Raw genomic sequence first — 23,160 nt, forward strand, 5'->3', positions numbered from 1 at the left:
AAGTGTCGTAACAGTCAGAACATACAGCAAAATAAAAGAAAAATTGCAATTTGAATTTTTATTTCGCAGATGTGGCAAATCAAATGGGCTTCATTGAATCTCTTAGCAAATTTTTGATGTGCATCTTTTTGTAGTTGCTGCTGCAATGGCAGGGCTGTGCAAAAGCAAGCGAAAATGCATAGAGACCGTTGACGCTGTTGTTGCTGATCTTGTTTTGTTGTTGTTGTTGTTATAATTCTATTGTCATTGTTGTTGTTGTATTGTTGTCGCACCATCAGCATAACAATGACAGTAATCGAGCGAAGGTTGTCACGGCAGTGAACTTCGTCGAAAAATCCTGCGCCTTTTGAACACATTCCGCATGGACATTGTTGTATTGTTGTTGCGTGAAAATATGTGCTCCATACACATGTGTGTGTGTGTGTTTGTATGCATGCTTGTGAGCCTCTTCTGCATGTACGCGGATGACTACAATTGTAAGCCACCAAACTACAACTACAACAATGTAAAGAAACTATGCGCCCGCATCAAGGCTCCTTTGTATGGGCATCGTTCAATGGAGACAACAAAAACAATACCAACAATAATAAAAAACACCCAGAAGGATGAACGGAAGGCCACAACTGGCTGCCAATATTGTTCACTTTGCTAGAAAACAACAAAGGCTCGCGCAGTACTCGCAGGCGGCCTGAGCTGACGCAATGTCAGCAGCTTTACCTTCATCACTCCTAAAATGTTTGTATTGCTTTCTTGCATTTGCACATATTTCTTCATTCACAGATATATTTACATACAGCTGTGTTCACAATAATCGCACCGAGACAAATTGTGAAGTTTTGACTATTGATTTATATATTTACTTTTTCATCAAATGTTCATACAGACGTTTTATAGCCCATTGATTTTCATCAAAATTTCAAAGTTCTTATAGGAATTTTTAGAAAAATCGCCAGTATGTAGTTACTTTGAATTTTGGTTTAATAAAGGGTTTTCCAATAACAGGTGTTACTTTGGAATGGATTTCGATTTCGAGAGATAATTAACGATTTTTATAGCCGAAATTCGATGGTATTGATCTGGACAGCGTTTATTTTCAATAAGATGGCGCTACTTGCCACATAAGCAACGAAACCATTGATCTTTTACGGGAAAAGTTTCCGGACTGTGTTATATCTCGAAGAGGTGATCACAATTGGCCACCGAGATCTTGTGATTTAGCAAGACTTGTAACATTTTGTTTTGGCGCCACGTGAAAGAGAAGGTCTACGCCAACAGCCCACGGTCGATTCAAGACCTCAAAGATGGAATTCGTGAGGCTATCGAAGACATAGGGCAGCCACTTTGCAATTCGGTTATGGAAAATTTCATGAAAAGGATATTACCCTGTAAGCGTGGTCGAGGTGGTCATTTGCCTTATGTTATTTTTCACTATTAACGGCATACCTTCCTCTTTATAATGAAATAAACATCCCATCATTTATATTAAAAAATAGTAATTTTCTTTGAATATCAAAATAACACCTCTTATCAAAAACCCCTTATTAATCTAATTAATTATTATAATGTCTCTTTTCCTTTAGCTCCTATTAGAGCGTAGGGCGGCAACTACGCCTCTTCGCCAACGAACATGGTATGGAGCTATCATATACTGGATGAACGATATGAAGTGCTACCAACTTCACACTGCTTGTATCTGTAAAACAGCTCATGACATCAACGTCAAAATTGTTCTAATGGCAGTTCAATTATTGTTTATAAGCCATCGAAAGCATTTGCGTCTCAGTTTTGTTGAATTTTTTTTCTGTGATGGAATTCAAACGTCGAAGTGGAAGAAAAACGGCCAAAGAACTGAAAATATCGCAAGACTGCATTCGACGTATATTGAAAAATGAGCTCAAGCGAATTTCCTAACATTGTGTTTTCTGATTAAAACAATTTCCCAATTGAGCAGTTCATAAACACTCAAAACGATCGTCTTTACTTGACCGAACATGAGAATTGGAGCCTACGTATAGCCACTCAAAGCTTGGGCCGCAGTGACCGCTGATGGACGCTCTCCAATCGTTTTTATCGAGCCTGATGTCAGAGTAAATGCGACTTATTATTGGAAAAATGTTTTAAAAGCTGTTTTAGGTGCCGAGTACTGTTGAAACGACCATGGTCTGCCCCGAAATGTTTGTCTGCCCACGGCTTCAAAGCAACCTCCAGAATACTTTCCCGATAATATTTCGCATTTACCTTGACGGCCGGTTCGATGAAAACGATTGGACAGCGGCCATCTGCGGTTACAGCGGCCCAAGCCATTACCTGTGGCGGGTACTACCTCTTACACCGGATTTACATACGGAGACATCTGGAAATTCTCTTCTCATGTCTCATTCGCGGCCACACCGGCAAAATTGTTTTCGGCAACATTTTGACATTTAATACTTTAGCATCGCCTGGTTCGGATGTATTCTAGCACGCGCTTACATGTAAAGCAGAGAGCGTTCGACAACAGTTTCTTAAATATATGAATGAAAAATGCAAACTGCTTAAATAATAAATCATTTGTTTTTATTGAAATATATTTATAAATTCTTGTACTTGAATAAAAAAAATTAAATTAAAAATACTTCATATGTAAATAATTAAATTAAAATTAACTGTCTAGAAATGCAGGGAAAAATTAGAAATCAACATAAACATATCCCATAACTATTTTAAATTATACCTACTTTACTAGCAAAAATAATCGTGCATTTCCCAAGCTGCGTTCGGATGTTTGTCATCGTTGTTATCTTCCGTTTGAATAAAAACCAACACATAACTTAGGACTTTCTTCCACAAAAGAAGAAAACGAATCAAGCAACTGTCAAAAATTGCGATAAGAAATAAGAAGAGCAAGGCGTGTCGCCAGTACAGGAGACAAATTCCCTTCTCTCGTCCGCGGCCGTCCTTCACCACCGAACAAAATGTTTCCCTTCCAAATGTTTCCGTGTGTAAATGGGCACTTAGTGACCAATCGATGACTCAAATTCTCGTATGAACGGTCGGTCAAATAAGCCCTAACTAAATATTTGGGAGCTTACAAATTGCTAAATTTGAGAAATTTTCTGTCAGAAAACACAATGTTCGGAAAATTACCGCTTTCGACCAAGCGAAGCAATTCCTTCGCTATCTCAAATCTGACTTGTTGCAGCTTTGGTGTGACATCATGCGCCTTTTGCATCTTGTAAGGCTTGACTTTGAGATAATATTTCAGTATGGGGCAGATGCTGCGGTACAGTTAGCGGTACAGTAGATTGGCACTTCATCGGGAATTTCGCTCAAGTCGCTTCTTCACTTCTTGAACCATTTCACGTGCCGTTGAGGTCTTTTGATGACCACCTCCATGACGTTTCGCGATGCTACCAGTGTCATTGTAACGAGTAATGGTGCGATAAACCAAACCTTTATGTACTTTAAGGTGCTCGAGCTCACGAACAATCGCTGGTTGTGATTTTCCAGCCAAAAATAATGCATTTACGTATAAAAACAATTAACCAAAATAAATGATTATTGCAAAAGTTATTTGTGTTTAACATTAGTAGATCTTATTTGGCCCAGCCTGTATAGTATTTTTCGTGTCCATTCTTTCTTACCCGATTTTCTCGTGATGAGTCTGCAATAAATTGCTTTAAAATTCCACAATTAAATCAAACAAAATTATAATATTTTTTAAATCAAATTATTTATTTTTATTGAACATAATAGCAATAATAATATGATCATCGTCACAATAATGGTGATAATAATGTGTTTTATTTTAAATTTAAGTTCAATAATATAATTAATTAATGTTAATTAATAATTTCCACCTTTCCATTTGACGCATATTTTATATTAATTTGCATTTACTCATAATTCTATTTTTTTATTTTTACTTTTTATTTAATTTTACTTTAATTTATTGTGTTTTTTTTTTGCTTTTTATTTGTTTTTCGCATTCGTGTGTCCTGTGTTTGGCTATGTGTGTGCACGCGGGTCTGTGTGGTGAGGGTGAAAATGTGGCTGTCAGTTTAAGCTAAGTGACGCCGACGTTGACGTACTCGTATTTTACGCTATGTTTTTTAACATTACTATTATTCATATTTCTGCTTACTTTTATGTATGTAAGTATGTAAATATATAATATAATTTTTATTCTTTTGTGAAAATTGCCGACTTCATGTGTTTGCTTAAATGATAACTGTTAGCGGAAATATGCATTTATTTAATTTTATATGTATTTTTTTTTAATTATATTTTTTATGTATTAAATTTAGTGTATAGAATTATTTTTTATTTTCTTTTCATGCTTTTCATATCATATATTTTCGTTTGTCTGCTTTATTTTTGTTGCTGTTGCATTGTAAATGTGGCTTGCAGTAGGTTTTCATATTATAGGAAATAATTATTTTTATCCTCGACTTGTGTTAGCTTACTATGTATGTAGGTATGTATTGTATATTTTTCTGCTTTTTATTGAATATTTTTTATGCTTCATAGCTTTTCAATAATTAATTTGCAAATTAGCGCATTGCAATTAGGCTGTTCGGTGTCGTTTTGTTTGTGAATACATTTGTGTCCTGTATATCCCTACTGAGGAGCTCTATGCCGAATGGCTGTGTATAAGTGTATGTGTGGGTGTGTTTGTGTGGGTTTTATGAGATAATGTATGTACGTACTATAATTAATTTGATTAATAAACTGGTATTACTTGCATATTACATTTTTTTAGTTGTTTATTTAAAATGTTTTATCCACTGAATTCATTCCATTTCATGTCGGTAAGCGTTCAATTAAATGCGTTTAAAAATTTCTACATTCATCATTTCGATATAAATTAATTGCAGTTTTTATTTGCTAAAATTGTTTTATTTAACGTTAACATGTAATTTTTTTTTTATTATAGTAATAAATCTTTATGTGTAATTTAGGTTTAAATTTATTAGTTAATTTTGAAGTTATGGCTTTCGATTTAGTAATTTTATTGTTTCGCTTTTGTGTTTAATTTTTCTTATCTTTTTCTCTTTTTCTATGCAAACCCATCCCAATAGAGCAGCCAAAACGACCTTTTGCAAAAACACGATTCCACGACAGTCGGTTCTACGTTACCGAAACGACTCGGATTTATATCCGGCCAAGGACTGTCACTCCAGCATTATTCCCCGTATGTAAGTATGGGGCTACAACAACAACAACCTTTTGCAAAAACCTTATTTCGATACGCTGTCTAAAACTTGGAAGAATAATCGTAATTGAAAACTGGTTGCAAACTCATTACACTGTGCATTAATTTGACACTTTTTATTATCTTGTAAACGAATCGGACTAATGAATTTAAGGTTAGTCTGAGTTGCGGAATTTGAATTGAAATTGAACAATTTCTAAAAAATTTATAAAAAAAAAATTGTACAATAAAAAAATTCATTTTAAAAAATTTCGTTTTCAAATTTCGTACCTAGTTTTTTCGTTAAAAAAAAAATTAAAAATTTCCACTAAACAACTTTTTTATATTAAATAAAATAAATATCTAAAAACCTAAAAAAGTGAATCCGGCTCAGTAGCTCTAAAAATAATAAATACCATAAGAACAAAAAATAAAAATAAAATAAATAAAAAAAATTCTAAAAAAATAAAAAAGTAAAAATAAAAAAATTCCACCAAACAAATTTTTTATTTTAAATAAAATAAATATTTAAAAACTAAAAATAAAAATACTATAGCAATATAAAATAAAAATAAAATAAAAATATTTTAAAAAAATGAATAAGAAAAAAATTTACAATAAAAAAATTCCTTTCAAAAAATTTCGTTTTCAAATTTCGTACCTAGTTTTTCCGTAAAAAAAAATTGAACAAATTTTTTATTTTAAATAAAATAAATATCTAAAAACTTAATTAAAAGATAAATACTATAACCAAATAAAAATACTAAGCAATATAAAATAAAAATAAAATAAAAAAATTTCTGGAAAATTAATAAAAAAAATTTAACAATAAAAAATTCGTTTTAAAAAAAATCCGTTTTCATTAATTTCCACTAAATAAATTTTTATTTTAAATAAAATAAATATCTAAAAACCTAAGAAAATGTTAAATACTATAACAAAATATAACAAAATAAAAATAAAAATACTTAGCAGGTGACGACTGCTGACACGTCAGCTGAGTAACCGCACCGCAAAAAATGTATAAATCAACAAACACGAAACAAACAACAAATCAAAAACAACAAATTCCTTCCCGACGCGGAAGACCTCTTGGCTCCACCAAACTCATGGCGGGGTCAAAAATCACCCCTTCGGTGGCGAAAGTGCTCGCTAAGAGCAAAACCGTCAAAGAGACACCACCGCATTCCCTTGTGGCTTCTACTTCCTCCAAAACCGACTCGGCTGCGGAGAACCAATTGATCACCAAACCTGTTTTGCCAGAAACTGGGAAAACAAGCCGGACAGAAGTCTCCAGAAAACCCATCCCTCCTCATCGCCGTCGATACAGATATCGAAGACGCGCCACTTTCCTTATGGAAAAGCTCGGCAAAACCCCTGAGGAGGAGCTGTCCTACCAACAAAAGTCAACTCTCGATTGGGCCCGGGAGTTCCTTCGGAAGTATGAGGCGTCCAGAGAAAAACCGAGTGCAGCTAAAGCTTCCTCTGAGGTCAAATTACGCAAGTTTTGCGAAGTTGCCAGAGATAGTCTGGTCATGGCGTTGGTGGATAAGAGCCACCCTGACGGTTTCGTCTCTCCATCAAACTGGAAGATTGTGGAGAGAAAACTTCAGTTGGGCTACCTGGACGTTCTGAAGCAGAAGACGTTGATTTCTTCCTGACGCAGCTGTTAAGCGGACACGGATGCTTGCAAAAATATCTGCATCACCTAGTCTTGGCTGGTTGTTCTTATTGCCCAGAATGCTTGGACGAAGAGGCGACTGTCAACCCTGTGGCCTTTTATTGCAGAAGGTTTGCTAAGAAACGCGACGACCTTACTACCAAACTGGAGTGTTTCTAACGTCCAATAACCTAGTCTCACAAATGCTTGAGTCGGATGAAAAGTGGAGGGTGGTGAAAGCTTTTGCAACAAGAATTGTAGTGGAATTTGGTAGAATGATGGTAGACGAACGCAACAGCAAGAACAACTGCCATATTGATAAATTGCAGCAAGACAAACAGCAGACTAATGTAACTGACGATTGAACTTATTGCACACGTCAAGGTGTCAAGTTGACTTAAGGATGAAATATATTCGACCTCTTTAGCGATAGCGTCTGGAAATAACTTCAGGCAAGTTCGCGATTCGCTGCTGTCTTTAGATTACAGAACTGGCATATTTTTTCCTATTCACTTTAGAGTGGTTGCGTTCGCTATGAGATTTTCCCAATGTTGTTGTTTTTTTTGCATCAACACAGAGTGAACAAATTTCAGAGGTATGGCAAATATCAGACCGGCTCTCAACGAATTTGAAAGAATCAGCTGATTGGCTAACGTCGCATAGTTTGTGTTGTTGATATACGAAAAAAATTGACAGAGGCTACGCTCATATTGCTTCGTTGCCATGGTGATTTTTAGAGGTGTACTACCTAGCAGCAATCCTATGCAGCAATCCTGGTATCTATCTTCCCTGCTTCCTTGCCATCTGAACAACGACTGATGGGACGAGTGTGTGAATTTGTGTGAAATGAGCGGACACATTTCTGCAATCTTTCCAATGACGTGGCAGCCGAAGTTACTCTCACAATTTCGGCTTTCACCATAGCGGTTGTGCAAACCTAGAAATCTATCTATCCTTAGGTCAACAATTTATGTTCACTTGCGGTAATTTTAGCTGCATCTGATGGGTGTTTAATTTGGGAATGCTAGTTTAGCTTGTTGTTTGAAAAATTTAAATAATATTTAGCGCATTGTTGTAAAACACTTACCAGTTTGATTTCCTGTACGCTCATATTTTATAGTTATATCAATTTTAGGTGAATTGTTTTTTTTTTAGATAATGATGTTATTACTTTACTGGTTTTATTTAATTGTTGCTTGATGTTAATTTTATTCATTTGTCAAGTTAATTTTTAAATTTTTTTATTTATTTGTTTAATTTTTTGTTTTTATTTATTTGTTTAATTTTGGTTTATTTTTAGTTTTAATTCCATTTTTTTCATATCAATTGCATTTTTAATACTAATTTTTACTTATTTTTAAATTTGTATTTATTTTCTTAATTTTTGTTTGATTTAAGTTATTAATTTTAATTTTTTTTCGAATTTAAATTTTTTTCGAATTTTATTTTTTTTAAATTATTTTTTAATTTTCTTTTTTATTTTTTTATTTATTTATTTGTTTAGTTATACAATTTTAATTTTTATTTATTTTTTAATTTTTATTAAAATTTTTATTTATTTTATAATTTATAATTTTTTGAATTTTAAGTTCCATTTCATTTTTATTTTTAATTTTGTTTATTTCTAATTTTTATTCATTTCTTTAATTTTCATTTATTTTAAATTCTATTTTATTTTTATTTTTAGTTTAAATTCATATATATTTTTTATTGTATTTTTTATTCACTTTTAACTCGTATTTATTTAATTTAATTTTCGCTTGATTTTGGTTTTTATTTATAAATATTTTCGAAGTTTTATTTTAATTTTTAATATTCTTTTCTTTATATTCGATTACTTTTAATTTTCGTTTATTTAAAATTTTTTTTATTTAGTCCTGAATTTAAATTTTTAAATCGTTTTGAATTTCAATTTTAATTTTTGCTTATTTATTTTTGATTTTTTATGTATTTGTTTCATTTTCCTTTGCTTTTAATTTTTAATTTCAATTGTTGTTAATTTTAATTTTTTATTTATTTAATTTTTATTTTTATTTATTTGTTTAATTTTTGTTTATTTTAAATTAATAATTTTTTTATTAAATTTTTTTATTTTTGTTTATTTTGAATTGCATTAACATTTTATTTTAACTTTTATTCATAATTATTTTTGAAATTTTAATTTACTTTTCATTATTCTTTATTTTTATTTCTGATTACTTTCAAATTTTATTTATTTATTTAATTTTCATTTTTTACAAATTTTATTTATTTAGTTCTGCAATTTCAATTTCAATTTTAATTTAAAATTTTTGTTTTTTGCTTTCTAAGGGGGCCTCTTATCAGTCGGCTTCAAAAACTCGATTTTTTTTACTGCAATCGATAGATATATTATAGGAGAATATGCCCTCAAAATTTTATAGCGGAATTCAAAGTGATTTCGGAGTTACAGGCCTGAGTACCGTCTCTCGTGTGAGTATACTACCTATCTTCCGAAAATTTTGAAACACGTTTTCACCATGTTTTTGAAAATGGCGTATAAAAATTAAAAAAAAACGACGAAAATTATCGCTTCAAACCGATAATCTATATAAAGATAATTGAAATGCGCGAATAATTAATTAACAAAATACAAAAAAAAATCCTTTTTTAATGTTATTTAACACCTTTTTTGAAAAAAAAACGAAAAAAGCACTTTTTTTAGTAATTCATTGTCTGTTCATTTTTTCATATTTTTATACAAAAGTAGTCCATTATATGCGGCAAGGCCTTCTGAATAAGACAATATTTTTTTTTGTGTTTCAGGTGAAAACTACGACCGCAATCTTACACGCCGTTTTACTAGCGCGCAACGAGAAGCTGTGCGAGATCCCTCATATGTCCGCCATTTCTTTTTTTTTTATTTATATTAAAAAACTGTTTATTACTCTTCAATCATGCCTGCAAATAAATGCAAAAGATTATTCCTGTGTGTCGCTTTTTTCGCCGCAAAAAAAATTGAGAAAAAACACTTTTTTTTGAAGCCACTGATAAGAGGCCCCCCTTAATTTTCGTTTGATTTTGGTTTTTATTTTTAATTACTTTTGAAGTTTCATTTTAATTTTAATATTCTTTATTTTTATATTTGATTACTTTCAATTTTTATTTATTTAAATTTTTTTTATTTAGTCCTGAATTTATTTATTTGTTTAATTTTCCTTTGTTTTTAATTTTTATTTTTAATTGTTGTTAATTTTCATTTTTTATTAATTAAATTTTTATTTTTATTCATTTGTTTAATTTTTGTATATTTTAAATTAACAATTTTTTATTTTAGTTTATTTTGAATTGCATCATTTATTTTCTGTTTTAATTTTTATTCTTAATTATTCTTGAAATTTTAATTTACTTTTTAATATTCTTTATTTTTATTTTTGTTTGCTTTCAAATTTTAGTTATTTATTTAATTTTCATTTATTACAAGTTTTGTTTATTTAGTTCTGCATTTAAATATTTTATTATTTTTGAATTTTGGTTTTAATTTTTATTTTTAGTTTTTCAATTTTAATTCCAATTGTTGTTAATTTTTAGTTTTATTTATTTAATTTTTAATTTAAATTTTTTAATAGTTTTCATTTTTAAATTATTTAATTTTTATTTGTTTGTTTAATTGTTATTTAATTTTATTTTGGATTATCTTTGAATTTTAGTTTTTACTTTTCTTAATTTTTAGTTTTTATATTTGTTTAATTTTAGTTTTTATTTTGGTTTGTTTTTAATTTATATTTACCTTTAATTTCTAATTTTTAATTTTTTCGTTTTTTTGCTTATTTTTTAATTTTTTACTCACTTCTATTTAAGCTTTATTTTTGTTTGCTTGCTTTTTTGTGGGGCAAATGGAGGGCAAAATGTCACGAAATTAATAAAAATTACGTTGTTTTTGTTTTCTGTTACTTGGTATAGCTAGTTTTGCATTTTTGTTAATTTAATAGATAATTCTTTTTTTTTGTCTCTTTTTCTTATTTGGTTTTATTTAATTTTTTAATTTTTTTTTGTTTATTTTCCGCTTATCCTTTTTGCATTAGCCACTAATCTCCTCTATTATGCAAATATTTATATATCTACTTCAGTGTATATATATGTATATAATTTGGTTTGCAACAAATGTTTTCAATTTCACTTTGTTTTATTTTTGCTTTTTAATCGATTTGCAAGTAGCTAAGTTAATAATTTAAGTTTAATGCATTGTTGGTTTCAAAATATTAAGCCTTATTTACAAACTGCCATCAGCCAAATGCTTAGTAAATATTTTTGTATTTTTTTTATTTTTTTACTTTTTACTTAATGCTGACATTCATTTTTATTTATGTACGTACTTGGTTATTAAAACCAAACCCATCACCACATGCAAAATATGAATTTAAGCTTATTTATGAATATTTCTTTAATACTAGTTTTTGCGCTACGGCAGAAGTTGTTAAAAAACGCTGCACTTTATTAATTTTTTGTTTGCTATTTGCTGGCTTTAAACTTTGCTTATTTTCTGTATTTTTTTTGTTTATGTAGCGGCAACGTAGTTGTATTTACAAAATAATAATAAAAAATGCGGTTGCTTGCACATTGCAGCTGGGCCTTACGTTCAAGGTAGAGGATACATATACAACTATACTTACACACACATACATATATGTATATAAAAACTTTCAATCAAACAAAGAGCATAAAATGCTTAAAGAATTTTAACTAATGGACAGATTTGCTTGAATGGCGTGGACGAATATATTTTATGATATTTTTTTTGTGTTTTTTTCTCCAAATCCACTTTAAATTACCTTAAGGAAATGAAATGTTTTGCGTTGCGCAAGTTTTCTGCTACTTCGTTTTGTGTGAAAAAAAATATTTTCTAAGCAGAAATTTTTTTTTTTATAAAGAAGGTAACAGTTTTCGGCACTAACGTCTTTTTAATTCATAATTTTACCTCACTGCTTTCGGATGGTCAGTGTAAGTCCAAGTAAGTACCGTAAGCGCACATCAGTACCCCATCAACAGCAGTTCTAAGAGGATTGGAGCTGCGTAAACACGAATTTGGCTAGCGAAAACGGATATGCAGTGTGTGCCAACAACTTTTCAATCTACCATTGTTTTTGTTTTTTCCTTTTTTACTTAAAAAAAAGGGATTAAATAAACACCCTAAAACTAGCTTAAGTGGATGGACTCAGGAAACCTAGCAAACAGCCAATGCTAATGATTTTAAATTAATGCAAAAAAAAAACAAAAAAAAAGAAACAAAATCTGGTCATCAAACTGACCTCTCAGTTGTGCTTTTACAACTCTAGACGAATTAATTTGTTAAAAAACACACACACACATATATAATAATGCTAGTAAAACACATACATATGTATAGACTTGTAGTGGTAAAGTAACATACACACACACATGCACGACCAAATATACAACAATCAACAAAAAATGAGGAGCTTACGCAAACTGTTGGACGAAAGATTGTTAAGTGATGATATTTGTGAGTGTGTGTGCGAGTGCGTGAGTGTGAGTGAGTGTGTTTTACATGAATACAAACTTTATCGTACACTCGTTTTGTTCTTCGTTTAATTGGACGCAATAAAATTTTATTAAAATACCTTTGTTTAATTTTTTTTGTTTTTTGTTTACTTCACACATACACATATGTAAATTTATACAGACAACATACACAGAATATATAATTATTGTACATAATAAGAGGTTCTTTCTTCTAGTTGTGAGGGTGGTTGTTGCTCTTGTTTTCACTTTGCTGCAAAGAAATTAACGCATTACAACGCATGTATACCACACACACACGCACACATGCATGCATACATGCACACAAACATGTGGAATATATGTACAGGTATATGCACACACACATACACATGCACACTTACGCATACTAATACATATTTATGTACATATATGCGCATATACACGCAAGTATGCCGAGTCCAGTGAATGCCGTCGCGCAACTACATAAATGGTACGACTTGCCCATGCATGCTTGCATGCATGTATGTGTGTGTGTACGTATGTATGTATGCGAACTTATTGCTTGAAACATGCACTGCCTTAAGCCCAATTGCATTGTTTCTGTGCCTTTCCTTGTTTCCCTTTTTGCTTTCAAATACCTACTTTCTTTTTGCCTTTGCCGCCTCACACTATTCCCTGCAACTCTTTCACTTCTTTTTCGCTTCACTTCTTTGTTCAACTTCACTCTTTGCTTAGCTGGAGCTAAAAGTAATTTTCCTTAACAAACACATATTTTAATTTTAAAACCCATTTCTTTCGTCGTCGTCTTGTGCCTCAGCGCCTTGCCTACAAAATTCCGCACCTACTGGCAGATGTCCAAATGTATGTGGCTTTCTAAGTTTCCCGTATTGCCGTGGCGTAATAAGTAAAATTCTTTATGTTAGTTTTGGTTCTTGAAAGCCTGAAATATGCGTATCTTTATATGTTACTCGCAAATTTTTTTTTAACCCGCTACTAATAATTCTATGCGTTTTTGTGTGAGTGCCCAACTTTGCTAGTCAAACTGTTAAGTGATTGAAATATCTTCGTTTCTTTTGTTATTTGTTTTTGGTTTTTTCCTTAAGTACATTTCTTTTAAGCAAATTTCTTCGCTTTAAGAGAGAAAGAAAAATAGAAAAAAAAAACAAACACTGAGTTAAGTACGTTGCACTTTCTCTTTTGGCCGCTTTGTTACGTCTTTGTTTTTGTTGTTGTTTCTTTTTTTTTTTGCCTTTTGTTTTCTTTGAAGTAATAACTCTTCTTGGAGTCACTAAAACTATTTAACTTTATTTCTAATTTTTTTTTTTGCATAAATTTTAATCGGCGTTAATTAAAAAAAATCTTTCTTAACCCTATTAATTACTAAGTTAAGAAATTTCAGCGCAACTTTTATTTACTTAATTAATTAATTTTTTTTATTACTTTTAATTTTTTTCATCATCGTGTTCAACTATTCGTAGCAATGTATTGGTCTAGCCCACTATTTCTATGTATTTCTTGGCTGTGTAATCCTATGTAAAAAATTTGCAACAACAAAAAAACAATAATTTGCTCCTAGCCTAAGAAAATCTAGTAATAATAATAATGAAAGAATTTTTTGGTTCGTTAGAACCTGCGTGCCGGTATTTCGGTTCAAAACTCAAAGCAAATACTACTATGTTTTTAATTTATTTCTCTCCCATTTTGTATCTAAATAAATGGCTTACGTGTTTATTGTGTCTTTTTTAATTTTGTTTTTTTGTTTTTTATAATTTTGTTTTAATTTTTTTAAACTAACTTCTTTAACATTTTAAGTCCTGCTTATTTGCAATTTGGCCTTATTTTATCCACAATTGTTGTTGGTTTAACGTCATCTATGTTTTTGTTTGTTGTGCGCAGCAGCGTGCGATGGCTTGCTGCACTTCTGTTACGTCCGGGTTGGAATTGAAGAATTTTGCGTGTTGCTGATTTTTTGTTTTGTTAATTTCAGTGATTATTAGAACGATTTATGTCATCTTCTCAGCATCTAGTAACGTTGTTGGTATTCGTGATGCCAGCGGTTGAAGTCAATATGAAAGACAATGATGGAACCGGTGGAGAGTCCAGCAAGGAGGTATCTAAAATTTAGTGGAAATAGAAGGTAGAAAATAAGAAAATAATGATTTTCAGCCAATTTCAGTCATCAAAAGCATGCAAACATAAAAATATATTGATTTTAAATACTAAAGAATGGACACAAAAAAAACTAGTCGATTGTGTTTCCTCATCACTTGCGTAGAACTGAATGTAAATGAAAAATTAGTGCAGATATTCGCAGTGTTTGTTGGCATTATTAATTTGGCGGATTTAGTTTTTGTAACTTCTACGTATTCCTCAAAATTTGTTCGGTTAAGGAGTGGCCCATATAGCGTTTGCTTTTTGAACCACCTATTTTTTTGAGAATTTTATTTTTAACACAAATGACATGTCAAATGTGTTCATAATTTACTTAAAGGTTTGACATTTACGAAATGGGACGCTATACGCTTGAACAAAATTGGAAAAATGGGCGGAAAATCGTTTGACCGAAGATGAACATTTTTACCGAAAAATCATCTTTTATGACGAAGCTCATTTTCACATCGGTGGCTACGTCAATAAGCAAAATTGTCGGCTTTGGGGCTCAGAAAATCCACACGTTACTGTAAAGAAGCAAATGCATCCATAATGAGTCACTGCTTGGTGCGGTTTTTGGTCTGGCGGCATTATTGGGCCTTTTTTTTCGAAAATGAGCGAGGAGGCGCGGTTACAGTAAATGGCGAGCGTTGCCGTGACATGCTCAACGAGTTTCTGTTTCCAAAAATTGAAGAGGATGACATGGGCGACATTTGGTTTCAACAGGACGGTGCAACTTGTCACAGTGCCAAAGTTACACTCGAACTTTTGGCTACCGTTTTTGAAAACCGAATAATTAGCCGAAATTCCGATATCAATTGACCGCCTCGGAGCTGTGATTTAAGCCCGTTGGACTATTTTATGTGGGGAGCCGTTAAGGACAATTGCTATGCGAACCATCCAGAGACGATTGATGCTTTAAAACCCAAAATCGAAGTTGCCATTCATGAAATTGGAGCCCAAACAATCGAAAATGTGCTTAAAAATTGGGTTGATCGAATGGCCTACTGTAAAGCCAGTCGTGGCAGTCATTTGAACGATATTATTTTTCATTCATAAATGACAATGCTCAATCTTTAAAATAAAAAAAAGCTTGAAAAAACATTGATTAGTTTTGTTTTTATAGCCGATTAAAAAAGCAAATTTTACACCAGTCTAGTCTAGCCTAGAAATTTTTTTTTCCAAACTTCGATAGTTTAAGTATTCAAAAATATCTCCCTAAAAGGATTTTTCAAAATTCGAATTATTTTCGAAGTTACAACTATTTTAGTGACGCGACAGCTAGACTTGTTTGAGCGGACAGCGAACTTCAAACGTGTTTTTCTCGAAACTACTTCTTTCGATACGGTCGGCACGATATCTCAAATTCTAATCAACCGATTTGATTTGCTTGAAGTTTATCATGAATATTCTTTAAATATATCCCTATCGCATGACGCACGAAAAACTGGAAATTTCAATTTTTTAGAGAAAGCTTAAAGATTAGCGAAAAATCGACCTGAATTTTTGAGTAGCCGCCATTTTATGAAAAAAAAAGTTCGTCTTTTTTTCTGCGTCACACGATAATGCCATTCATATTAATTAAAAATTTGTCATCTTTTTTTTTCAAATGACCACAAGGGTAGAAATCGTCACGACGAGGACACTGGCTTTTGTTTTCCCCTTTCACTTCAACGACGCATAATTCCATGACAATTTTTTTTTTAATTCATTTTGTGTGCTCTTATAAATAAATGATAAAAAAATTGCTAGTAAAAATATCAATGGCTTTTTTTTATTTACCGTCAAAACATGATCGAAGTTCGGGCGTTTAGACTAGAATACCCCCTTAAGGGGGTAGTATGGTATTTTTTTTTTTTTTTCATTTTTTTTTTTTTTTTTTTTTTAAATTATTCTATAACATCTTAAGATTATTGTGTGAAAGTTTGAAGTGCATTAGAGTAAAATTGACAAAGACACAAAGGATTAAGTATCTACCTCTCCAACCGGATTTTACAGTCTTCACAAATCTTTAAACGCGTTTTTCTCACACTTGCCTTTTTTACGGTCGGTGTCCACTGTAGATTCATATCTACTGCACCGATTCTTTTCAAATTTGGTTTTTTTGTTTCTTTACTTTATTCACGAGGTAATGACGTCGAGTTTTTTTTTTTTTTAATTTTGTCATATTTTAAAACAACAAAGTTTTCAAGTTTTTTTTATGAAAAATCGGTGTTTTGACTTCAAAGCGCTTTAAAAAATTTAAAAAAAAAAAAAAAAAAATTCGACGTTGTTACCTGCGAAACTTTATTAGCTGATGAAATCAATTTGGTTTTTTGATTTTAGTTGATCCAGTAATGAGTTCTGAGCGACACCGCAATAAAACTTTTTTATGAGACGTCCGCGAAGATTCGCTGCCACCAACTCATTTCTTCATAAAAATCAATGAAAATTTCACACAATATTCTTTAAATATGACTTTATAATGAAGTAATTTTAAAATTTTGAATAAATCAACTGTGTCGACAAAAAAAATTTCGAAAAATATGCTTGTTTTACACCGAATTAACCATACTACCCCCTTAAGTGTGAGCTCGTGGAGAACTTTGTGCGCGCAAAGCAAGACAATGGAAATTTGTCACACAATGCCGAAGCAAGAACTTAAAAATGTCGGTTAAAGTACGGTCACTTACGTGCTAAAAAAGTTTAGTGAAACCTTGTCGGGTGAACGAAAGCTTGAAAGTGGCAAAAAGAAAGGATTTGGGTCGAGTCACAAGCCAAAGAAGTGGTGTCATTATTTCGAAAAAAGTTGATCTTTCACTTCGAAATGTAGCAAAAGAGGTACATACACACAAGGTGAAGTACAAAATAAACAAGTCTGAGCAAATGCCGAAATGCACCAGCTGTTGCATAACCAAGTACCCATTAAAGTAACAATAAGTGTTAAAATATACAAGGTGGCGCAAAATTAATCACCCTATGATATGACGCGTATACAAGGTGAAGTTCAAAATAAATAAGACTGAGCTAAAATAGAAACGACAGGAGTTTTCACGTTTATTTATTCAAAATAGTCCCATCTGGCCTTGATACACTGTTTTGCGCGATCTAAACACTTTTCGAAAGAGTGTTTTAGGTCATTCACCGGAATGCCCTTCAGGATGTCGGTACTAGCCTTTTGGATTACCTCTACGGACACAAAACGTTTTCCTTTCATGGCCAAATGCAATTTTCCGTATAAGTAGAAGTCACAGGGAGCCATATCCGGTGAATACGGTGAGCGTTTGATGGTAAAAATGCGGTTTCTAGTAAAAAATCAGTCACAAGAGTGGATTGATGAGATGATTCATTATTATGCAATAAGCGCTAGCTTCCTCCTTCGAACTCGACGAATGCTATGCAACAAACGCTTCACAACGCCAAGATAGAAAATTGCAGTGACGGTTTGGCCCGTTGGCACGAACTCTTTGTGGACAATTCCCTTGCAATCGTAAAAACAAATGAGCATCGACTTGATTTTTGGCTTCTCCAAACGCGATTTTTTGGGTGGTGGCTCGTCTGGGGCCTTCCATTCGGCACTTTGACGCTTAGTTTCAGGTTCATATTGGAAACACCTCGTTTCATCACCAGTTACAATGTTGTAAAGGAAGTAACTCATTAAAGGGATGGCGCCGTCATAAACATTTTTATGACGTTAGTCTTGTTTATTTTGGACATCACCTTGTATGTAGAAAGGTTACGCAAAGGTGCGCAAAGTGAAGGTTTACGATCATATAAAAAGATTGTAGCAATCGAAACGAAAAACCAAGTAAGACTGCTAAAGCACGTGTGTCAAAATTATACATTCAATACATCCATAAGTATGGCTGTGTGGCTATAGACCATACGAAACTCACGTACATTATGAAACATACGTCAATGCAGACTTTGAGCAGATTCAGGGCGCTGAGTTTCATACTGCAGCGAAAACAGCAGGAGTCCCAGGTGCCTTTAAGTTATAAATGTTGGATAAGTTTCCTAAAAAGTATTTGGTTTGAGAAGCCATCTGCTAGTGTACTATGAAAAGCCAAACGTTCATTACCACGGGCACTAAAAATCAAGAAATTTATTTGAAGGAGTATTTGCAAAAACGTTTGCTGCCATTCATAAAACAACATAAAAGCTGAGTTATGTTCCGACTCGAGTTAGCATTGTGTCATTTTAACCGTCTTGCCATGAACTGGTATGATAATCACGGAGTGAATATTACCCAAAGGGGCCACAACACACCAAACTGTCCACAATTGCGATCCAAGTAAAAAATATTGAGGAACTGTTAAAAAAAAATTGCTAAAAATTAAAAAAAAATTAAAAATGAGCAGCAGTTTAAAATGAGTTAGCTGAGAGCGGCAAACACCGCGACAAAAACTGAAAACTGATGTCCATCGCCTAATGAGAGAAGTCGAATTTAAATTACGCCATTTTGTTTATAACAAAGAGTGGATATGAGTTTTTTGTTTAACATAGTTCGCTTGATAAAGAAAAACAAAGATAAAATAAAAATTGGTTTGATATCTGCAAATTTTATGTTAAAGGGATTTTCGCTCATCTAATAATTTTTGTGTCCATTCTTTATTCATAAATTCATAAAAATTAAATTATTTCACTTGCTTTATAACAAAAAAATTAAATTAAATTCATTAACCACTGTTAGTCATTCCAGAAAAATATATTTTTGCCAAAATATTCATTACTTGTAGCCGGGTACTTAAGAAAATTTAAGAAATTTTCATTTTTCTTTTTTTTTTCGTTAAAAATGGGTAAGTGCAAGGGAAATAACTTAAGTTAATGAGACAAAAATTTCTGTTTGATTTCAGTTGACTACAAGAGGCTGTACATTCCACGGCGCACATTAGAAGAGCCACGTTTGAGCAGCTGTAGTGCAGCTATTTTTTTTATTTAACAAATAATTTTGTATATTCATTTAAGCATAAATATTAATACTTAATTTATTTTAAGATAATAAATACTCTCAGTTTTTTCGCAAAAAATGATGGTAAAATTCGTTCTCTGGACGATCTGACCGCCTTAATTTATTTCTGTTGTTTTTTTTAATATATTTCATTTTACGCTTTTTTTGTCACGTTAAAAGCCCCATTTCTTCACTTGAACACAAGGCGTATTCATTAAAGTTGGTGGCACTAGACCAACAACACTCTTATGTACGTTTGATTGTCAAAGCAAAGTATTGAGAAACTAGAAAACAAATAATAAATTCGCCTTGTTTCAACTCAGCTGATTTACCCACACCACCGCCTTGCTTGAACACAAACCAAAAAAACGCCAAAACAGAGAAAAAATTTAAAACAAAATCCCTCCATTCTATGTACATAAATCATGTTTTCGGTCAAAATATGTGACTTAACGGAAAAAATTAAAAGCATATCTTTCCGTCACAGCTAAATATTAAATTTTATTGAAAGTAAAGGGTATACATTTGTTGAACTTACTTTTGATCGTGTGTCAACGCCAGTGAGCGAATCGCCGCATTACAAGCAGGGAAGGCATATAAAGGCGCCAGATTAAAAGTCCGCCAAACTTCCACTATGCCGCGATCGCCAGCGGTCATCAGATATTCACCATCACGCGAAAGCAGCATGCACTAGAAGAAAAAAGAGAGAAATTAGAAATTGCAAAGGGTGAGTATTAGAAATTAGAAGTAAGTAAAAATAAAATAAAAATTTATGTTTTACAAAGAAAAATACTATTCACTGGGGAGAAGACGGGATAATCAAATAGCTGCGAGAAAGATTTATAAAATTTTAATGTCATTAATGATGTGGCAAGTCTTTGGTTCAGAAACTTTCTATGCTCAGGATTGACGAAAATTAAAAACAGTGCTGGCCACAAGTTGACGGACAACATAGACAACAACATTTCCCAAAATTCTACAGCTCTATGAAATTAAGGCAGACTTATTATCTTTGTACCTTTATTTATTTACTTATTTATGTTGTTTCATTATGTAATGTCACTGAAAAATAGTATGAAGAAGATTTAAAACAGCTTGCTTTGTCATAAAGCAACCAACTTTCGGATAAAATATTAGATACTCGTACAGATATCGCTGTGAGGGCATTTTCGGAAAATTAAGTTTTGCCTTTTGCTACACAAAATGGGTAAGGAACTGAAGACTGCGCTTGGGAATATTGATACTTATCCTGCTAAAGAAAATTAAAGGTAAAGCTTAACTATAAGATAGGTCAAGATCTACGGCTATCCAAAAATTGTAAATTTATCATCTTCAAACGGGATGCATAGAAAGGAGTGTTTTTATTTAATTGGCTTTGTATATAAACTTTGTTTAGGTATTTGGCTGAGCTCCTACTCCTCTGTGTGACGTGCGTCTTGACGTTGTTCCACAAATGGACGGACCTACAATTTTAAGCCCTCTCCGAATGACAGATAGCTTTTTATGAGGAGCACTTCCGAATTGTACTCCCACACCAAACATTTGGGTTACGTCGTAAGGAGTAGGACTCTTAAAATGAAGGGACCATATAGAATTTGAGTACGTACGAATTTAATTTTTTTTTTTTAATTTTTCAAAAAAATTATCCAAAAAATATTTTGAGCATTTTTTTTTATTTTTCAAAAAAGTTTTTTAAACAAATATTTTTATTAAAAAAATGTTTTAAGAAATATTATCTACAGCCGCAAAAGGCACTCGAAGTAATTCGAAGTCTAACCAAATGGGTGTCTAATAGACTATTTCCGAACGTGACCAGAACGTTTTCGCAACCTTACCTACAAGTTGAAATTCTTATCCAGCTCTCGCTGATTTAAAATGTAACTTATTATTTGAAGATCAGATCACAAGTAGTAAAGAGCAATCCGGTTCTAGTTTTGCATTTGGGAACTAACTAACTCAGGGATCCATCGGATGCTATCGAAACGAAAGCAAGGCATGTTTTGTCTAATCTGGAAGGTTGTGAAATTTTTTTAATAAATTAGTACACCAAAATTACACCTATCCTATTCGGGTCTTCCCAACAGAAAGTCATGATTTTTTTTTATTTTACGCAAATGGTTTAAAACTGTTTCATGGTCGGTCTTTAACCCCTTAATTTTTTTAGTGTAATATCACCTTGGCAATGAGCAAAGTTTAAGCTTTATTTGATCGACACTTTACGGGATATCGATCACTAGAGCCATCTACCGAGAAAATAATGGATTTCTTTTTGCCCTAACTAATATTAGATAATAATCAAATAAGATATTATAAAATTTTTTTAGCCTCTTTTTATCATTTTTTTCTATTTAGATCAAAATCCATTCTTGTGCCTGAGTAGTAAAGAAACAACATGGAGTTCCTAGGTATGAAACTAGATTTAAAAGGAAAAGGAGTCTCCTGTTAGAACCTTAAAAACATGACGTTACATAACCTTAAATATAGCCTAACATTTCTTTAAATATTTTTTAAGCTAAAATATCTCGTAAATGTTATGTTCTATGGCTATTCTGTGTTCAAATAATGATTTGGCCCGTCAAGAACCTTCGGAAAAGTGCACTCTTGCACTCAGCTCTGAAAGTCAACAAAATTTAGGTAGTCTATGTAGGCCTTTAAAAATTATAAAAAATACATTTACCCTTAATATGGAACTATTTTTGAATACATTTGATCAAAACTATGTTCATTATCCAAATTTTCATGTATATATTTTCCTCACCTGCAGGTTATCATTGTGCGTCTCATGGCGTAACTTTTTGCCGTTGATGGTGTACGCAGCCACATTTCCCTTATCATAATTGACAACAATGAAGCCCTCACGAGACATGGCAATCAACTCAGGTGAATAGAAATCCATAGGCGGATCAAGCGAACGCAGGAGGTCACCAAATGTGGTATGTATCAGTACCGGACCGTCTGTAAAGAAAGAAAGAAGGAAGAAAAAAATAAAAGCTCAAATTAATTTCTCTTACTGGTTTGCATTCATTAAATTTTTAGTAGACAAATAAAATCGGAGATTTATTCAGACCATTTTTGGTGCATTAATAAACTTTTAGCTGGAGTTCTATGTATGTACATAAATATAAATAGTCTATACTCACTTGTCGATCCCGAGACGACTAAGCCCAGCTCAGCGCTAATCACAACCGAAGTCACAGCTTGTTCATGTCCTGTCAAAGTTGCACGCGGCGTTGGCACATCACCCTCACCGACAATACTCTGAGTGCGAGCATTCCAGTGCCACAGCAGCACTGTGCAGTCTGCCGAACCCGAAGCGATATAACAATCCGATGTAATGTTGCATTCGGAGCGGGCCAAACAGGTGACAACACCGAAATGACCGAATACTATTTGCACGATTTTAGCTAGAAGAAGATAGAATATAGGAAACAGAATTCTAGATAAGCATCACCAGACTTTTCGGGAGACTAAGAAAACTCTTGGGCTGTTATTATTGTAATGATGGCTTACCAGTTTCGGTGGCAAATACGCGGAAGCTGTTATCCCAGAAGCCGCAAGCAATCAGAAAACGACTGTCTACAGTTGTTACAAAACAATTGGAGCGGATCTTCAGCATTTGACTGAAATTATCACCCAAATGACGACGATTCATTGGGTTGTTGTGACCTGTATTTTGTGCAGCTGAGGGGAGGAAAGAAGAAGAAAGTCAGAAAAAAATTAGTTTCCAATTCCATCCGAAAACATTTTTTTCGAATGCGAAACTTA

At 32.4% G+C, this 23,160-nt stretch overlaps 1 protein-coding gene across 6 annotated transcripts in view; it reads right to left on the reverse strand.

Annotated features, from left to right (window-relative positions):
• Positions 1 to 9,646: 9,646 nt before the first annotated feature.
• LOC128858087 (neurobeachin-like) overlaps positions 9,647 to 23,160 on the reverse strand; it is a 224,683-nt gene continuing 211,169 nt past the window's right edge. For all 6 annotated transcript variants that reach the window (XM_054094044.1, XM_054094043.1, XM_054094042.1 and 3 more), the window contains 5 exons: positions 22,906 to 23,076; positions 22,536 to 22,799; positions 22,154 to 22,350; positions 19,934 to 20,085; positions 9,647 to 14,428 (listed from right to left, as the gene is read on the reverse strand). In XM_054094044.1, the coding sequence (XP_053950019.1) occupies positions 14,338 to 14,428; positions 19,934 to 20,085; positions 22,154 to 22,350; positions 22,536 to 22,799; positions 22,906 to 23,076 (875 nt within the window). In that variant the 3' untranslated portion in view covers positions 9,647 to 14,337. The remainder of the gene's footprint in view (positions 14,429 to 19,933; positions 20,086 to 22,153; positions 22,351 to 22,535; positions 22,800 to 22,905; positions 23,077 to 23,160) is intronic.

The sequence above is a fragment of the Anastrepha ludens genome, chromosome 3, assembly GCF_028408465.1.
Source record: "Anastrepha ludens isolate Willacy chromosome 3, idAnaLude1.1, whole genome shotgun sequence".
Lineage (NCBI taxonomy): Eukaryota > Metazoa > Arthropoda > Insecta > Diptera > Tephritidae > Anastrepha > Anastrepha ludens.